The sequence below is a fragment of the Diplotaxodon limnothrissa genome, linkage group LG23 (assembly GCF_057381915.1).
Source record: "Diplotaxodon limnothrissa isolate DT_005_m linkage group LG23, D_limnothrissa_male_GT1.1, whole genome shotgun sequence".
NCBI lineage: Eukaryota > Metazoa > Chordata > Actinopteri > Cichliformes > Cichlidae > Diplotaxodon > Diplotaxodon limnothrissa.
In genome coordinates, this window is record NC_140617.1 from 34,715,923 (window position 1) to 34,735,927 (window position 20,005).

Below are 20,005 nucleotides of genomic sequence, written 5' to 3' on the forward strand. Positions count from 1 at the left end.
ACAAAGCGCTGGCCGACACTTCAGAATCAGTGATCTGTCGGCTTTCAGCCCCGACAGCGTGTCCGTGTCCACGTACGTGCCGTCGGGTGAGAAAGGCGACATCTCACTGATTCGGATGTGTTGGGTCCACGTTTTTGTGCAGAAGCCTTGTACCTGCTCTCATTTACTGTTTTGTGGTTGTAGAAATTCTGGTGTTTCGGGCAAAATAAATTTATATTTAAAAATCGATTCAGGATTTTAAGGAATCGATATCATGTTCAGAATCGATTTTAATCGATAATTAAAACCCACCCCTAGTCTTTACCCTACAATGTAAAGCACCCTGACGAGACTGCTGTTGTGTTTTTTGGCACTATATAAATAAAATTGAGTTGTACTGAAAATGAACAGGAGCTGTTCCTCAGTGTGCTGTGTTTGTTCCTTCCAGGGAGCAGCAGATGGGTACGGTAGAGAGGAGCAGGCAGAAGTACAAAGCAGCTCCCCTCACTGTTGAATTTGTTCCTTTCTTTTACCGTAAGTGTCTTGCTTTTCACTCGAGCCCTCACTCCCACTCCCTTCAATGTACCAGAGTGTTTTTTAGAGGTATATGAATCAAATGTGCAGAACTTTCAGCTGCTCTGAACTTTACAGTGTGCCACTATGTGCACTTATTTTTAAATGTGTATATGGTCCTTCTTCAGAGTCCTCTTCAAGTAAGGATGTAGAAGCAGTTCTCAGTACATCCCACTACTGTTCTGATTACAGACCATAAGCTCTGCTCTCCTCTGTCCTCCCCTATCATCTCGTCTAAGAGCTCCCACGCCATCACTCTCTCCCACCGCCTCCCCCTCTTTCCTCTCTGGGTCCTGGTGAATCCGTTCTTTGTGCATTTTTTTCTGTTTACCATTTGTGGAGATGAGCAGATAGTGAATAGTATCTGTCAAGCCACTTCAGCGCTGCTGGGGGCCATTTTAAACAAATACTCCTTTCTGTCCTGTGTCAAATGTGTGGCTGCTGTGGTTTATCACAAAAGATAACACCCAAGGCTCAACCAGACTTCTTTTCCCGCTTGTGTGCTTTGGGTTGTGGGCAAGCAGCAAGTCTGTGAGAGTACTGTTCCTTTCATTAAGCATGTTTGTATATTATGTCTAAATTTGTAGGATTGTAATTAGTGTTATTCAGGGAACTAAATTGAATTGTTTTGAAATGTATGGGATGAAGGAAGTAGACATCACGGAGCCAAAATGTCGGATTTCTTTTCCCCAGCTGGATGTGTTGACAGATGAGTTAATGGGTGACTGGGACCGCTGTAAAACTAAAATTACTACAACGTGTGTGTGTGTGTGTGTGTGTGTGTGTGTGTGTGTGTGTGTGTGTGTGTGTGTGTGATAGTTAAGGTCCTATCTTATTTGCTTTGCCGATTTCGTCGACCCTCCTTTCATAAAAAATATGAGAATTTGCTGTTTCTGCATCTGAATTCATGCAGTGTTTACTTGAGAGGTGGAAGTTGAGGAAAGCCACACTTGTGTATTTACATGTTTGCCCTCCTTACAGAGTGCTTCCAGGAGAGCGAGCATCTAAAGGAGAGTCTGAAATGTTGCCTGCTACACCTGTTTGGAGCAGTAGTTGCTGGAGATCAGGTAAGCTTCAGCTTAAATGAGCTGGGCTTGCTGGCCATAGATGTGGTGATAGAGTGCTTTGAGATGCCATTCATCATTATTATTAGTAGTAGTAGTACTAAGTAGAACTGCTTCTTGTTAACTGTCTCAGACTATGTTGTGGATATGAAGGAGTGACTTTTGGTTTATGGTTTCTTTTATTTCTCTGCTTTATCTGATTGGTTGATCACCAGCAAAGGAATACAGCATTGATGTTTAAATGAGCACTCTTCATCTTGAATGCAGTGCATGAGTTGCTATTGTATTCTTTATTTTTCAGTGGTATTGTTGTTTATCTTGCCGCTTTCCCACACTCTAGGACGGCGCTTTCAATTCTCTCTGATCTCAAGTGACTTGCTTTGACTAACTCACATTGTTTCCCTCCCTCCACCACTGCAACCCCGGCAGAGGAACGCTCTCCTTGCAATTTCTCCAGCCACCATGGAAGTGTTGATGCGGGTCCTGGCTGACTGCTCCATGGGTAGCTGCTCCTCAGAGGAAGGCGAGGACTGGGATAGTGAGGCCCCGGACCGTAAAGCACTGCTGACGTTGGGCTGCCTGCGGGAGGTGGTCCAGCGGCTCCTGGCCTCCAGCTCAGACCAGCGGCAGGTGGAAATTGCCTCAGTGCTGGAAAACTACTTTAAGCTGCTCAACTCGGACCCAGCAGCTGTCGTGGCTGCCCAGCAGCAGCAGCAGCAAGCCAAGGGCCGAGTGCCAACACTGGGTCGACACTGGGAGAGCAGATTTGTGGCCCTGCAAGTAAACATGCTAGGTATGATCTTAATCCACAAAAGTGTGTCTTTCATCATTTTGAAGACATTTTAAATTAGTTACCAGCTGCTACATTTTGTTTAAAGATAATTTTCAAAGATGGAAGCCGAGCTAATCTAACAGTGTTTACATTCTGTTGTCATTCATCTCTCTACTCCTTTTTTATTTGTCTCACTGTGCTTCTCTTCGTCTTTGCCCCTCTGTGTTGATTTCTCCTGCCTTTCAGACACTATCAGGGACATGTTCCTGTGTTCAGACAGGCCAGTACTACAAGCCATCTTCCTCAACAGTAACTGTTTTGAGCATCTCACACGACTGCTCCAGAACAGCAAGGTAAAAGCACAGCTCCTTTTTTTTCTGTTTCTTTTTTTTTTTTTGTCTATTTATAACCCGTAGATTCAGCTGGCATCGAGAACTGTGCAGGATCTTTGTTGTTCTTGTTAGTATCTTGTATCTGATACCCCAGCCTCCTAAGGCTGTTTGTGTTTACACACTGATAAGGAGGCCGCACTGTGATGCAATGCTTGTATTGTATCTTGTCGTTTTTCATTGTATTTGTTATTAAAAAAAGAGAGAGAGAGAGAGAGCAGGAAGCCAAACACATGGAGCTGTGAGAAGTGGGGTGATATTCAGAGAAAAACGATCATTTGCAAATTTGAAAGTCAAAAAAATACTAAGACTTTTTTTTTTATGTTAAGGAATTAAATCTTCAGCTTCTAAGACTGAATCTACCTCATCATACCCCAGATACTGTTGCTAAACAGGGACGTGCAAGCTCATGCATAATCATGCACACCTTGCATGAATATGCATGAGGCCTCGGATGGAGCCTTTTTATGCGGAGTTTGCATGTTCTCTCCAGGTCCTCCGCCTTCCTCCCACAGTCCATAGATGTGCATGGGATTAGATTAATAATGTTAACCCCCGAACCTGAATTCGATAAGCAGAAGAAGATGGATGAATATTTAAACACAGTATATATGATGTAAACAGCAATATGCTTGCACTTGCTGTAGTACGTGATGCAGAGCAGCTATCATCCCCACCAAATAAGAATGTTGTTGCCCTCTAAATGGGCTCATCACACAGCCGTGTCTCTTTAAAGTCTGGAGGTTTCTGATAATTTGGGGTTTCCAGGCTGGAGTTGGGTGTTTCCTTATTGCTAAATTTGTTCCAAAGTTACTTGATTAGGTTCTACAATTCAAGTGCATGACGAGCATCAGCAAACTGTCCTGCATCTCAGATATTATTCAGGATTTTACTTGTAAATATGTGACTTTTTCCTCTGAATACTACACCCATACCTGGGCCCACAGTTGCACTAGATGGTATCATATGGAATCACATTAATGTGTAATTATTTTTCAGATTGATTCACTTGAGTAGCATATGAGTTGATGGAAAAAATTGTATTTTTTTTTTTTAATATGGAGTTGAAGTTCACATCTTAGAAATCGGTTTTATTATTACATCTCCGGTCAGTCTGCTGCAGGTGACACATTTGAAGTTGAATACAGTTTTGTCCAGGTCTCGTCAATCCTGTTTGTCATGTTTAATATTTCACTTTCAGTGTGAGAACGAGCATTTTGCCCTCCTTGCATGTTTACCTCTGCACAGCGCAGCTGGATCACCAAACAACGCGTCCACACGGTGGCATTGCTATTAACCTAGCACCCTCTCCTCCACTTATAACATCTTTCCTCCTCCCCTGCACTGTCCTCTGTCTCTCCCTTGTCTCTTTCTATCAGCCTCCCCACATGCTATGTTGACATGTTGCCTGTTGTGTCTATCAGCTGGTTAATGCTAGGTTCACGGCGGCAGACAAGGACCAGAAAGATATAACCAACAACAGGTTACTGACAGGCGAGAGGGACACTCAGGTACCGCCGAGAAAAGCCCCACATTATCTCACCCCCTCCACATCATTCATCTGCCCTGCCCTTATTCTCATCTGCTACTGCTGCCAAATCCCTCCACTTTCATCTCACCAGAATCATGAGGCCGCTCCACAGCAAGACCCTCATACTGCCTTACCTTTCTTTATTATTATTATTATTATTATTATTATTATTATTATTACGATTTTACTTAGATTGTGAATTAATAGCACAATAGAGAACACGTCGATGTTTTCCTACTGCTGGTCCCAAGCCTGAATAAAAGGGGAGGGTTGTGTCAGGAATGACATCTGCCATAAAGTCTTTGCCAAATCAAACATGCAGATCATCAGGAATGAAATTTCCATACCAGACTGGTCATGGTCTGGTTGCCAATAAAGTGCCATTGGAAACTTTGCTATTGTTGGCTGAAGCCAACATGACAGAGGAAAGAGGACAAGGAGACTTTGTGGTGCAAAGTTTAAGAAAGGTAGATGTTAGCACAGAAAAAGTGGGAAAGTAAGGGAGATGAAGTAAGTAGTACTGAGGCGGGACACTTAGGAAGGAGAAAAAGACTTGTATCAATTGGCTGGGCAGAGAGATTGAACTAGAAAGGATGTGCAGCAGGTTAGGGTGATTTAAGATAGAGATGGAGAGTATGTTGAGAAGATGGAAGGAGTACTTTAACAGGCAGATGAATAAAGAAAATGAGAATGAGGAGGACTGATGGAGGTAAGTTAGTGAATCAAAAGGTACAGAGGATTGGTAAAGAGGAAGTGAGGACAGCTGTGACAAGGATGAAGCTGGTCCAGATGACATACCTGTGGAGGTATAGAGCAGTGGTCCCCAACCTTTTTTGCGCCACGGACCGGTTTATGCCCGACAATATTTTCATGGACCGGCCTTTAAGGTGTCGCGGATAAATACAACAAAATAAAACCAGTACTGGTACCGAAAAAAAGAAAATTTATTCATAACACAAGTGAAAAGACCAAGGAAAACAGAGTTAACGATAAAAACAATAACAAAATAACGCTGAAAACCAATAAAAACCCTGAAAACTATACACTTCACACAGCCTCAACTCTCATGGCCCGGTACCAAACGACTCACGGACCGGTACCGGTCCGAGGCCCGGGGGTTGGGGACCGCTGGTATAGAGATGTCCAGGAGATTTTTTTTAACACTTTCAGTCAGACAAGATTTGAGGAATGGAGAAAACGTGTACCGGCAGCAGTTTTTAAGAACAAGGGTGATGACGGGTGATGTAGTAACCACAGAGGGATAAAGCTGATAAGTCAAACAATGGGAAACAGTTGTTGATATTAGGTTAAGAGCAGAAGTGACGATCAGCAAGCAGCAGTGTGGCTTCATGCCGAGAGAGCACTACATATACAATGTTTTAGAGGGTTGATACAGGAAGTCAAAAAAGAGGTCCACTGTGTATTTGTGGATCTAGAGAAAAGATATTATTTGGTGCCAGAGTATGATGAGAGGATGCTGGGGACAGTGTGAGATGGAGGCAGATGATTCACTGTGGCGAACCCTAAAGGGAGCAACCAAAAGATGATTAACAGAGAATCCTCTTGCTGTCAGGGTGCTGATCATTCTTTGTGACTGCAAATGCAGCTAATGCATCATCAGGCGATAGCTCATAGATTCAGAAAATGTTTTCCTACCTTTGCTCTGCACAGGGACTGTTCACCAGCAAACCAGATCCTGCTCAGATGGGATTGGTCAATAGAACTAAAACCACAAGCAGACTACAAACCCAAACCAAAATGCTTCTGGTACCTAAAATCTTTTCTCTTGCCTACAGAATCTTTTTACACAGATATAAAGGTACATTCCCATTAATCATTCCCATAATTAATTTGAAAGGTTCATAAATGTTAGGCTCGATCAGGATCCGTAATTTGTGCCGATAATGCACCAAAAAGATGTCTCGCCAAACAATAAAGAAAAACAGCTTCCAGCATGAACAGAAAGTAACATGTAGCAGCAGGTAAGTTAACCTATCTCACCTACAGAGATGAAAGATTTGGTCTACTTTAGTGAGTCAACAAATACCAGCTGAACAGTGAAAAGTAAAACTTTACTAAGTTCACTAAGTTTTAATATTTCCTGCTCCTTCTTTTACTTCAGCTGTCAGTCAGCGCTCTTCACACAGAATGGAAAGGGGAAAAAAGCAGACGTTCGCTCAATTTAGAGCACAAATATAAATGCGATGAAGTGGGGAGACAAAAACTGATGTTTTAAAACTTCAACTGAGCTAAGGTGATAAACAACCACTCAACAATGTGATTTTTGTGGCCTTGCTGTGGAGTGACTTCGATGCCTCGTGTGTTAAAGCAATTTCCTCCCTCCCCTGAGCACCTCTTCACTCCTATACCCACCTTCTCATGCATTGTCCTGGTTTTCTTTGGTATACTAAGGGCTCCACTGGAATGCTATCACAATGGCCTGGTGTGTGTTCTCACAGAGTTCAGTGGTTTGAGGTAATCTGGACTCTGTGACGATGATCTAAGTGTTTTGTTTTTGCCACAGTCCCTCTCCAGCTGCTCCGAGACTCTGCAGAGCATTCTCATGTCAATCAAATAATGGGTTTAGTGACCCAGAATGTGTCGGGCATGAGCAGGACAAAGCTGGATGGAGATGGATCTGTGTTAAATGTGTCATGGCTTGTGTTTTCTGGGTTGCATGCTTTGTTTTAAATGTGTGTGCCACTGTGGAAAGAAAAACAGTGAGGTACTTCTTTGTGGTTGACTGTCTGTGTGGAAGTGGGTGTTTCTTTTTGTTTTAAACTAAACCTTGATGTCCCGATGCTATTAAAAGGATTGCTTTTTACCTGGAGCAGAAGAACAAGTCTTACCTTCACTATAACATCTGCAGTACAAGCCTTGATGCCAGCTCCTACTGCAGGGTTCTAACCATCATCAGTGATTTTTACTCACTTTTTACACAAACAAAATGAATCAGACTCCAAGGCATCAACTAAAGTTTACTTCTTATCTTTTTTTTATAGTGATGCATGTTGTTTTTAGGCCCTGAAAGAAGTTGGTCTTCAGTGTTGCAATAATCTGTCAGTACCAACTTTTCCTACTAAAAGAACAACTTTTTAGCAACGGGGACAGACTAGTTTTTTTTCTTTCAGGTGTTTCAAGGGCGGTTGGACTCCCTTGCCGTAGCAACCATCAAAGCCCTAACAACAGTGATGCACAAATCGCCAGCTGCAAAGGTAAAACTATTGGTAGTCTGTTACTTTTAATTTTGCAATTTTAGATTTTTAGAGATTGCTAGCGACTGTGGGCTAAAAGAGCTTAAATAGCACACCTTGTATATGAGAGCCTGCTAAACAACCATTTGGCTATCAGCGGAGTCAGCAGGGTTTGACTTGGTGGCCTCCTAATATATCCTGGGAAGACTGAGTGACTGGAGACACTTATATCTTTGTCGGTGTGCTGTTCTATGCCACACAGATGATAGAACAATTGATATTGTTTCATTAAAGAGACTTTCATTTAATGCTAAGTGAATAAAACTTGTAACGTCCTGAAACATTTCTGAAACATTACAAAGACGTTTAGTTGGAGTCAAATTGTTACAAAATTCCTTGTGGCTCTCTTGATTTGTACAGGAGGTTTTTAAGGAGAGGATCGGGTACAATCACTTGTACGAAGTACTTATCTCCCTCGGGCAGCCATCTCGACACCTCCTCAAAGAGCTGATGAATATGGTGAGACAAACACTGAAGACTTTTATTGTCTGACTTTCAAATTTCTATAATTGTCTGAATAATCCAAAGTGTTTAATGGCTGTATTTCCTAAATCGTTAATGGATGGTGACTAGAGTTCTCTCTCTGTGTGTGTGTGTGTGTGTGTGTGTGTGTGTGTGTGTGTGTGTGTGTGTGTATCCAGGCAGTGGAGGGTGAGCACACCTCAGTGGGCCTCCTGGGCATCAGTAATGTGGAGCCTTTGCTGCTGCTGGTCCAGTGGCTCCCAGAGCTGGACTCCTCAGAACTGCAGCTCTTCACAGCCGATTGGCTCCGCCGCCTTAGTTGCCTCAACCGCCAGACCCGTGCTACCTGTGTCAACGCCGCCATGGTCATGCGCGCACTAGCTGCCTTGGAGCGCCACGAGCGACTACACAGAGCTTGTGCTGAAAGCCTTTTGGGGCTAGTAGGCTCACTTGGGTGCCAGTCTTTGAGTGCCAGGGAACTGTTGGAGTTCTTGCGTCTCCTTCGGCTTCCAGAGTCCAGCCAAGCACATCCATACGTAGGTCCTGCTCTGAAAGCCCTCCTCGCCATGGTGCGCAAGCAAGGCTTGGAAAGTGCCATGCAGTACTTTGACTTGTCGCCCAGCATGGCTGGCATCGTAGTTCCAACAGTGCACCGCTGGCCAGGGTCTGCCTTTAGCTTCCTCGCCTGGTTGTCACTGGACCAGGACCAGCTGGGCCCATCCAGCAAAGACAAGAGAAAACAGCTGTACAGGTCAGAAGAAAAGACATAAATATAGGCAGGAATAACTGGGAACACATTTCATATTTAAATCAGTGTTGAAGGATGTTTATCATCTTAAATTTTACATATAATGTTAACCTTTGTAAATCAAAGGCTTTTGACAATGGTAGGCAGTAATCTGGTAAAAACCCATCTGTAATCTGTAATTCTATAATTAGCACTCAATCTTTCAAAGCATATTGGATTATTCTGCATTAAATAGTTAAAATAAACAAAGCTGCATTGAGAAGGGAAACGCTGTTTTTACCAGGAAAAAAGGGAATCCAGTCCCTTCGTACCTGAAGTAGTAACCTCAGTGTAACCAGTGTAACCTTATAGCAACAATTTCAGTAAAAAGCTATGCATGTTAAACACTCAAAATATTTCAAATGGTTTTCTTTGATTCTCTACAGCTTTTTTACTCCAGGAGGAACAGGTTTTGAGGCCTTTATCAGCTCAGCAGGTGTGCTGGTTGTTGCCGTATGCACAAAGAAGGAGTATGTCACAGTCATGCTGCCTGATTACTGCTTCTGTGACTCTCTCTGGGTGAGTCAGATTTAATGATGTCATTTCTTTGCTGAAAGGGTAGTACCACTGAAAAATGCGTCTCCAGAGCACATGAATACATCAGTATTTATCAGAGATGAATCAGAAAGATGTGTAACACCCTTGACTGTTCCTTGAGTTAATAAATCCAGCTACACAAAGATTATATGTGTAGAGTATTTATTTAGATGAATACTTCATTTGGACCTCTTGTGGAGTTGTAGTTTAGGAAGTTGACGTCTAATGGAGGTGTTTGAATTTCTGTCCACAGCACAGCATCGGTGTGGTGCATGTGCCTGGAAAGAGGCCATTTGGACAGAGTCTAGTCTACATTTATGTGGACGGACAGCAGAAACTTTCTGCCCCCCTCAAGTACCCGACCATGACAGAGGTGAGACCTGAACCTCCGTTATTATTATTATTATTATTATTATGGACCAATCAGCTTATCTGTCACAACACCTAAATTTTACAGTTTCTAAAATATTTTTGCTGTCTTATATTCTTTCTTTGTTTCCCACATTCTTCTGCTTTACTCTTCCTGCAGCCGTTCACCTCCTGTTGCATCGGCTCAGCAGGCCAGCGCACCACCACTCCTCCACCCTCCCAGATCCCAGACCCTCCCTTCTCCTCGGCCACCACCCCTACCACTCGCTCGTCACTGGGCGGCATCCTGTCCCCTCACACCTGGGGAGGCCTCCTGGGAGGGAAGCCTGAGTCTGTGACTAAGCTAATCTCAGCGGGCACTCAGGATAGCGAGTGGGGAAGCCCCACGTCCCTGCAGGGCCAGCTAGGAAGTGTCATGGTGTTTCATGAACCACTGCAGCAGAACCACATAAAAGCCATCTGTAGTGCTGGTAAGTGATGCGAAATTATGGAAGAGGTGCAAAATTAAAAATAAATGTAAAGAAGAAAAAATTGAACAAGAATGTGGTTTGAATCAGTTTTATAACTTAAGGTTTTTTTCTGCACAGGTCCAAACTGCATCTCTCCATTTAAAGCCCAAGAATCAGAGCTTGGGGACCTTTCAGCCAAATTGTTGCTGCACTACTCACCCAAGGTGCTTACTGTGATTACTGTCTCAGCCACGCCTTCTTAGAATCAGCTGTGTGTAGCAGCAGATGGGATTCTCTGGGGTTACATCACTTCCTTTTGTTTGTGTTTAGCTGAAACTTTACCTGCTAACTAAACAAAGTCCTTTTGTTAACAGGCCTGCAGAAACCCCATCTGCCTGGACCTGTCTCCAAACATGCTCCACGGACGCCTGACAGGGAACAAAGTCGTTAACTGGGATATCAAGGTGGGCGGAAACTGAAACTCGTGCTGTCATGGAAAAGTTTTATGGCCAGTGGAGTATTTGTGCTTGTACTGCATGGATGTAATATACACACTATTTTAAAATGAACTGAAGGTCCTTCTAGAAGCACATCTTCCCTCTCAGCAGCTATTTTTAGAATGAAATCAAGGCCATTGATGCTTAAAGTTTATTTTTAAAAAAAAGGAAGAAGAATTGAATCAATGTAAAATGTGGCTTGGTCTTTAAAGTGCTGTGATTTGTTGGTTGGCTGTGTTTGATGTGCTGCCTGTGGGAGGGTAACTTTGGACAGTGCCTGAAATGATTCTCCTTACACGTTCTGGAGTTTGTGTGAAAACTGGTCAAATCATATAGAATGTTTGGTAAGTTTGTCCCAAAATAATGTTTTAAAAGCTTTAGTCCACAGACGTTCCTGAGGATATTATGACTTTGGCTCAGTCCACAATGCTGACATCAGTTTCTGACATATCCCAACAGAGCACTTGAATAAATTAATCTTCCAAATCTGTGTTCTAGAGCAGCGGTCCCCAACCTTTTTGCGCCACGGACCGGTTTATGCCTGACAATATTTTCACGGACCGGCCTTTAAGGTGTCGCGGATAAATACAACAAAATAAAACTAGTACCGGTACCGAAAAAAATAAGATTTATTCATAACACACGTGAAAAGACCCAGGAAAACCGAATTAACGATAAAAACAGTAACAAAATAACGCTGAAAACCAATAAAAACCCTGAAAACCATACATTTCACACCTGAGCCTCAACTCTCGTGGCCCGGTATTAAACGACTCACGGACCGGTACCGGTTCGAGGCCCGGGGGTTGGGGACCGCTGATCTAGAGAACAAAAAAAGCTTTTGGGTATGAAAAGTAAAGTGCCTTAAATCTGTAGTTTTTATTTTGACCACTAGGGGGAAGGCAGGGGTTGGACGACCACCATCTTTAGTGGTGCTGAATTTTCAGCTTTCTTTTTCAATTCTGAGCACCACACGTCCCCCTACTAAGCTCTATGATATTGATCTTTGGCAGGACATGATCAACTGTGTGGGTGGCCTGCCAATTCTCTTCCCAATCCTGGAGCAGTTGGCTTTCGTGACTCCTGATCAGCAGATGAATGATCCCACAGCTGGATCTGATTTCATCACCCCAGATGTGACCACACCAGCCGATGGCGATTGGGTCATTCTCCCATCTAACAGGTCTTCAGGTCTGTTCTGATACAACTGTCAAATCCTTGTCATGAAACAAACAATTGTGTTAATGGGCAGAATAAGGAAATAAACTGAGATACATTTTCTACCTCAGAGGCCCGCCTGGAGAAGAATCTGGTAGCCACATTCCTGTTGGTGCTGAAGCATTTTCTGCAGAGACACCCAATCAACCAGGAGAATCTGCTGTACTTACATGGCGTCGGGACACTGGGAGCCCTGCTACAGAAGGTCTTGGTTTAAGCATGATTTTGCATATGGCTAATTTGGGTGGATACATATTTACAATTAAATATAAAACCAAGTTCATTCTGCAAATTGTTACTTTCTATATTTACAGTTTTGTTTTGTTTTTTCTACACTTGGCTCTGTGTGATGTCAGAGAGAGGACATGCCTAATATGGTCATCTCAAGCACGCATGTCTGTCAGTGAGCACAGAAGCTCCACCCACCTGCAGTTTAAGCGTCCTGTTCATGAGGGGCAGCCAATCAGGTGGGCTGGACCAAGGTCCAGATAAATAAGAAATATTTAGAATCTCTTGTCCAAGAAAACATCCAAAGATAAAAAAAACAAACAAACATATGGAGCTTGAAATGAGCAGAATAGCCTCGCTTTAAAGAATGTCAAATTTTCCGATTTTGGTGAAAGTAAATGCATTTCATCTTATGTTAGGTTTGAGCATATCCTGTCAGCATTTCCTTTAGTATAGAGGGATGTTTTAATAGTATTTTTGGTGCAAAGCATCCATTAGATTTTATTTCAGGCAGTACATTAATTAAACCAGGCTGTGCCCAGTGACCATGAGCCTCTTTTGTTTTTCATCCTATTCAGTATGGATTAGTTTGACTCTAAGAGCTTACAGCTGAGGAATTCAGACTGTCTGGCTGACATCATTTGATTTCTGATACAAAGGACCACGTATTCTTTATAATTATTTCACCTCCGATCCTTTTTGTCCCTGTCTGTCGCTTCGTCTGTGTTTGTTCCTTGTCTGTGTTTTTGTCCTTTTGTTTGACCCTTCGTGTGCGGGTTCTTTAATCTTCAGCTCTCCAATCCAAACCCTCCTTTTCCTCCTCAGTCTTTTGTCATGTGCAAGTCCCTCTCTATTTATTTACTTAGCGAGGAGACTGAGTCAGCATTTACACCAATGGAAAATAAAAGCCTCCACAGAGACCGAGATTAAATGAAAGTGTCTTAGATGTGGTAACAGTTGCTCTAGGCGATGTAACCACACCCTTTAAATGGTATCCAAATAATCCACTAATATGCTTACTTCTTCCCTTATCTGTTTATGGGTACTGAGTTATGGGTGTCACATGGCTTTATGGTGACCTGATAACAAGCTTTTCTTTGTTTCTTAAAAGGTGCATTTTCATATCATACGTGTAGTCAACTGTACTGTGTTTCCTCTGCGTGTCATCATTTTTCATGGGTGTCTGAACATGTTAGTGTTTGAGTTAATAGTTATGTTTGTGTGTGTTTAGCTGCCAGCTGGGCATGTTGGCGTCAGCGTGCTGGTTGCTGTGCAGCTCCTGATAGAACAAGTGACATATGAGAAGAATCAAGCTCTGCTGCAGCAGCTTCACACTCATCTGCTGTTCAATTTCAACATCTGGAACAAAGGGGACTTCCCGCTACGCATAGGTTAGATCTATACATTTGTATTTGTGTGCCTTTGATAATTGTTTCAATACACATGATTTTACAGTTTCTCATCTACACAACAAGGTATTTAATACCAGGGTCACAAACGCAGCTACTCTACATTTGATTCATGCTCTGTTCATGTCCTGTAACTCTGAGCCAGACCAAGGAAGCAGAGCCAAGCTCAGCTAACAATCCAGGCACATGAGCTGATCTAGGTGCACATTCAGCTATTGCTTGTCATATTCTTCCTATTTAAGGAACTTTAACTTGCATGCAGTTTCTGCTGCCTCTGCAAGCTACTTTGCAACACACCTCAACCCTAGACTTTCCATTTCATACCATTTCTGGCTTAATCAATACATTTTTCCATGCACAGACTTTACTTGTATTGGCAGACACAAATATACAGTGGGGCAAAAAAGTATTTAGTCAGCCACCGATTGTGCAAGTTCCCCCACTTAAAATGATGACAGAGGTCAGTAATTTGCACCAGAGGTACACTTCAACTGTGAGAGACAGAATGTGAAAAAAAAAAATCCATGAATCCACATGGTAGGATTTGTAAAGAATTTATTCGTAAATCAGGGTGGAAAATAAGTATTTGGTCACCTCAAACAAGGAAAATCTCTGGCTCTCACAGACCTGTAACGTCTTCTGTAAGAAGCTTTTCTGTCCCCCACTCGTTACCTGTATGAATGGCACCTGTTTGAACTCATCATCTGTATAAAAGACACCTGTCCACAGCCTCAAACAGTCAGACTCCAAACTCCGCCATGGCCAAGACCAAAGAGCTTTCGAAGGACACCAGGAAAAGTATTGTAGACCTGCACCAGACTGGGAAGAGTGAATCTACAATAGGCAAGCAGCTTGGTGTGAAAAAATCAACTGTGGGAGCAATCATCAGAAAATGGAAGACATACAAGACCACTGATAATCTCCCTCGATCTGGGGCTCCACGCAAGATCTCATCCCGTGGGGTCAAAATGATCATGAGAACGGTGAGCAAAGATCCCAGAACCACACGGGGGGACCTGGTGAATGACCTGCAGAGAGCTGGGACCAAAGTAACAAAGGTCACCATCAGTAACACACTACAACGGCAGGGAATCAAATCCCGCAGTGCCAGACGTGTTCCGCTGCTGAAGCCAGTGCATGTCCAGGCCCGTCTGAAGTTTGCCAGAGAGCACATGGATGATACAGCAGAGGATTGGGAGAATGTCATGTGGTCAGATGAAACCAAAGTAGAACTTTTTGGTATAAACTCAACTCGTCGTGTTTGGAGGAAGAAGAATACTGAGTTGCATCCCAAGAACACCATACCTACTGTGAAGCATGGGGGTGGAAACATCATGCTATGGGGCTGTTTTTCTGCCAAGGGGACAGGACGACTGATCCGTGTTAAGGACAGAATGAATGGGGCCATGTATCGTGAGATTTTGAGCCAAAACCTCCTTCCATCAGTGAGAACTTTGAAGATGAAACGAGGCTGGGTCTTCCAACATGACAATGATCCAAAACACACCGCCCGGGCAACAAAGGAGTGGCTCCGTAAGAAGCATTTGAAAGTCCTGGAGTGGCCTAGCCAGTCTCCAGACCTCAACCCCATAGAAAATCTGTGGCGGGAGTTGAAAGTCCGTGTTGCTCGGCGACAGCCCCAAAACATCACTGCTCTCGAGAAGATCTGCATGGAGGAATGGGCCAAAATACCAGCTACTGTGTGTGCAAACCTGGTAAAGACCTATAGTAAACGTTTGACCTCTGTCATTGCCAACAAAGGTTATGTTACAAAGTATTGAGTTGTATTTTTGTTATTGACCAAATACTTATTTTCCACCCTGATTTACGAATAAATTCTTTACAAATCCTACCATGTGGATTCATGGATTTTTTTTTCACATTCTGTCTCTCACAGTTGAAGTGTACCTCTGGTGCAAATTACTGACCTCTGTCATCATTTTAGGTGGGGGAACTTGCACAATCGGTGGCTGACTAAATACTTTTTTGCCCCACTGTATATATTGCTTCATTATTGTCAGGTAGCCTTACTGCTGCTGTCTGCCTTTTGGCTTTCCATATTTGCATCGGGAACACAAGCTTCACACTTTATCTTCAGTAGTTTAGCCTTCATTGGTCTGGCTGTTTTGACTAAAGAAGCTCTGACAGAATTGTCAGTCATATTCCTTTCAGATTAGAGTTGAAATTGTAAAGTGTATGTTTGTTTATTTTTGTTTGGTTGTTTTTTGTCTTCTGCAGAACTCATATTTTGAGTCTCATAAAATGTTTGAGATTTGATACTCATAGCAACAGATGATATCAGCAGTGTCCAGTGAAATAAGATCTTATGTGAAAGTTAAATACCGATGAAAATGCATTAAAGATGTAAAACAGCGGGTCTTCAGAGTTTATGCTCCTTAATGAGACAGATCTTGTGCCCTTTATTTGTAATGCAGGTCATATCCAGTACATGTCCACTGTCATCAAAGACAACAGGAAGCAGTTCCGGAAGAAATATGGAGTTCAGTTTCTGGTGGACACCATACGCCTCTATTATGGGTAAGACTCCAGTGGGGGGTGGGTGGGGATCTGTTTGCCAGGCTTTGAACTGATTGTCATTTCTTCCATATTTTAGGAAGAACACTAACAAAGACAGTGACTTGAGCGAGGATGACGTTCGGACCATCCGCGCATCTCTGTGCAGCCTCATCAAGTACTATATTAGTAAGGGCATGTCACAGGAGGAGATGCAGAGCATTCTGGGATACATCGCTGCCATTGGAGACGAAGATCAGGTTAGATTTAGGATTTTATAGTTGAGGTCCAGTTTTAGCATAAACCTGAGAAACATCAGAGGAAGCAGAGAGGAACTGCTTCCCTGAAATCTCAAAATATTATTATTATTATTATTTTTATTTTTTTTTTAAGGAAATTGCTTCTTTTCCTCTGCCTGGTTGTTTTGCTAAATCGTTCAGCTTAATAGGATTGTCCTCAGGAAAAACCAATACCCCACCCCACCCCCAAAAATATGGAAACCTCACTGTGGGAGTACTGCATCCACCAAGAACAGAAGGTTAATCCTTTCTCAGCCTTACAGTGAGCCAGTCAGTAGTTTTGTTGGATCATAAAGACTGAAATATGTCAGGTCAGCATCTTAATAAATTTGGAGTAGGTCATGTTATTATTAGCGCCTGCTTGCCAGGTGACCTATAAATTGTGAAACTGGATAATCCCAACAATGTGCCATTTAGAGGATTTCAGTGTGAAATGAGAGGAGCTTCCACTGCAGGATATGGTGTTTCCCAATGAGACCAAAGTGCAGGGATGCCTGCACAGGAAGCTTTACGCTCGTTTCCCACCTGGCAGCTGTTCTGCTGGCCTCTCTCTTTCTCTCTGCATTATTTTTAAACATTTTCCTCTCAGTCAGCATTACCCATCAGCAGCTGTTAGCTGACACTGACATTAACCGTTTTCCTTTATGACTCTCGGCAGATAACCCTTTCACTGGACTTGTTTACTGTCAACAGTTTGGTGATTTCCATTTACCGTTCTCGTCAAACCTCCTCCTCTCCCCCAATTTTTGAGTCCCACTTCATTTAAGAAAACTTAAAAAGTTGTATGTGGAAGGTTACATCACCTCCTGTGAGCATATGGTCAACATAATCAGATGATCCAGGCATCTGCTCCCTCACTTTCTTATTTATGTCGCACTTAATTAATTTTTTCTGTGAACATTTAGATTTTTTTAAAGAGTATATCTAAAGATAGTCCTCAGTGAAATCAAAACTCAGCTAAAAGCAGGCTTAAAAAGTGTTGTTGGGTATGTACGGTTTGTAGTATAGTTTATAGCAGATAGCTTTGCTACCAATGTGAAACAGCAAAGGTTCACTTAAAGCAGAAATGAAACGTGTCTAAACCAGCAGATGATATGAAAATTGAAAGTATAGTACAGTCTTTACTGGAAGATGTGATGGGTGAACTGTGGTCGTTTGTTTTGCAGCTGTGTGCTCTGCTGGAGCTGTTGCTGAGCCTTCTGCAGAGCAGCCCAGCCAAAGACCAGCTCTTCCTGCTTCTCTTTGAACCCGCGGCGGCTGACTCCTGCTATGCTCTCCTCCTCAATAACAAACACTCAGATCGACTCCGAGAACTTGTCTTTAAGGTAGGTGACAGAAGCGTCATTAAAGCCATCTCAGTGTCTTAGCATAGATCCACAGTCATCAGTGTTGATTGTAACTTAATATAGTTAGGTGTTTCTAAATAGAAATAATGCACCATGGTGATAAGAAAGGCAAACTTTGAAATTTGCTGTTTTATATTAAATAATAAGGTGAGAAATGGATCTTATATATAAAGATAAACTAATATCAGTGTCAGACATCAGCTGATGCATGCTAGCACTGACATCAGTGAGTTTGTGAGGTTTACTTTAGCCTTGGCCTTCCTGATCTGATCCTGTGCTCTGTTTTGTCTTGGAAAACACTCATGCACATTTTTGCGTGTACATGCTGTTTGTGCATGTAGCCGCCTGCTTGTTAATATGACATTCTGAGAATTCACCAGTACTACCGAAGAGGAATATCCTACATCCGTTTCAGCACAGTTACTTTAAAAAATGTTCAGAATCATTGATTTGTGTGATTCTCTTCCGCTTCGTGCAGTTGTTTGAGCGAATGTTGCGCTGCGACCGGCTCTATGAGAAAAATAAGCAGCGACTGCGGCTGAGGGAGGCGGGTTACTCCGGTCTATCGCTGCTCTTCTCTGAACTTCACATCACTCCCACCCTGATCCGCTGTCTCCTTAACCAAGTCCTCCATACAGGTCAGAGCTTGCTTCAGTGCATTTTAAAAATTTGTGCTTTTTTTTTTTTTTTCTTTAGTAGGAAAACAAGTACACATATAGGAACATAAAGGATTGGCATAATGCATAACTTGGTTATTCTTTAAAAACAAAAGCACTGTGGATTATACTTTCACGCTGATAACACACTGGTGCTAAAGGCAAAAAGCATTTATATGGAGACAGGTAAAGATACTTTGGACAGATTGGTGGGGTACAGGCTGTACATTTCGGTCACTGAGGGGAAATAATGCATTAGCACTTCAATGAACCAACCAATACTGAATATACTTGGATCAATGTAAAAGCATATGTGTCTACAATCTGCAGATCAAGTGGTAAACTACAAGGACCTGATGGCTTTGGTCCAGCTCACTCACCGGGCCGGACCCAGCGTGCGACTCATCGTCTGCAAGAGGGTGAGGGAACACCTGCACTTAAACCTGCTGCACTCACACCATTCATCATATTTATTAGCAAATTAGCACACAGGAAATGACTCCTGCAATCAGTGCACAGTATCTAATCCTTTGCACAATATTTTCTGTTTCCTTTTTCTGTTTCTCTTCATACGTTATTTCCTTTTTATTTATTGAAGTGATAATAATAATGCGTCCTCAGCTTAAGCCTGGAAAATTCCAGCACTCACTGCCACTATTTTCGCCGCCTCCACACATTTAGATCAGTGCATTATACTCACATCCATGTGAAAACATCAGCAGCAGAGAGAATACAGTGATGAATGATTTAGTCTAAAATAATTATTGAACATTAGTAGATCAATAACATATGAACAGCTGAGAGGAAACAGTTATAACTTTAGTTGCCCTGCTGTTACAGGCAGTGATAAAACATGGTATATGATCTCTGTATAGCAACTACACACATTAAACAAATCTCGAGCGTTGCCTTCTTTCATCTGCAAAATCTAAGTGCATGCATTTGTGACTTCCAGCCTGGACTATTGAAACATTTTATTATCAGGTTGTCTTAAGTTCCCTGAAAAGCCTTCAGTGTGCATCTATATGCCACTATTAACGTTTGTCTACTCTCTCTTGTAGTTTTGTGTTTTGTCTCGTTTGTTTCCAGTTCGTGCTCTCTTCCTCCCCACTGCCACCAAGTGCTTGTATTCTGGGAATCATCTGATTGTTGGGGCGCTCTGTTATACTGTTGGGTCTTTACCTGAAAATTTAAGCGCTTTGAGACAACTCACCTTCTTAACTGACAATACATTAATAAAAACACTGTTATGTCTATATGTTCTGTTCCCTGAAGGAAAGGAACGACATACAATATATATTGTATGCAATATCACGGTCTGTGTGATCTGTGCTGACATATGCATGGGCCTGCCTGCACAGCCTGTCATCATGGTTACCCCTAACCATTCACCGAGCCCACATGTGCTGCAGGGGAACCTGGTGATGTCTCTCATTCCTCTCTTTCAGGGAACAGAAGGAAGTTATAGACATAATGCTCTTAGCCTTAACAGTCAGAGTGGCACTGCATTAATCATAGATACCATGGCATGGCCAAAAACTTTACAGTTGTTCAAACTGCGTTCAAACTGGAAAGTGAGTGTGTTTCCAGTCAGAGGAAAGCTTTTTGAATGTTCCCTAGAGAACCTGGGTTCTCTGGAGCACCAAGCAGGAGCGTAACCGTCTAGATGGGC

The 20,005-nt window shown here is 42.6% G+C and overlaps 1 protein-coding gene across 1 annotated transcript in view; it reads left to right on the top strand.

Moving 5' to 3' along the window:
* The window catches only part of nbeal1 (neurobeachin-like 1), a 60,479-nt gene that overhangs the window by 25,972 nt on the left and 14,502 nt on the right, over positions 1–20,005 (top strand). Inside the window, exons 7-27 of the mRNA XM_085348764.1 lie at positions 428–513; positions 1,534–1,619; positions 2,046–2,409; positions 2,635–2,741; positions 4,202–4,288; positions 7,440–7,523; positions 7,923–8,021; positions 8,204–8,775; positions 9,198–9,330; positions 9,602–9,721; positions 9,878–10,187; positions 10,305–10,390; positions 10,541–10,630; positions 11,677–11,854; positions 11,953–12,086; positions 13,341–13,500; positions 15,954–16,056; positions 16,133–16,292; positions 17,498–17,656; positions 18,156–18,315; positions 18,664–18,752. Of these exons, the coding sequence (XP_085204890.1) occupies positions 428–513; positions 1,534–1,619; positions 2,046–2,409; positions 2,635–2,741; positions 4,202–4,288; positions 7,440–7,523; positions 7,923–8,021; positions 8,204–8,775; positions 9,198–9,330; positions 9,602–9,721; positions 9,878–10,187; positions 10,305–10,390; positions 10,541–10,630; positions 11,677–11,854; positions 11,953–12,086; positions 13,341–13,500; positions 15,954–16,056; positions 16,133–16,292; positions 17,498–17,656; positions 18,156–18,315; positions 18,664–18,752 (3,367 nt within the window). The remainder of the gene's footprint in view (positions 1–427; positions 514–1,533; positions 1,620–2,045; positions 2,410–2,634; positions 2,742–4,201; positions 4,289–7,439; positions 7,524–7,922; positions 8,022–8,203; positions 8,776–9,197; positions 9,331–9,601; positions 9,722–9,877; positions 10,188–10,304; positions 10,391–10,540; positions 10,631–11,676; positions 11,855–11,952; positions 12,087–13,340; positions 13,501–15,953; positions 16,057–16,132; positions 16,293–17,497; positions 17,657–18,155; positions 18,316–18,663; positions 18,753–20,005) is intronic.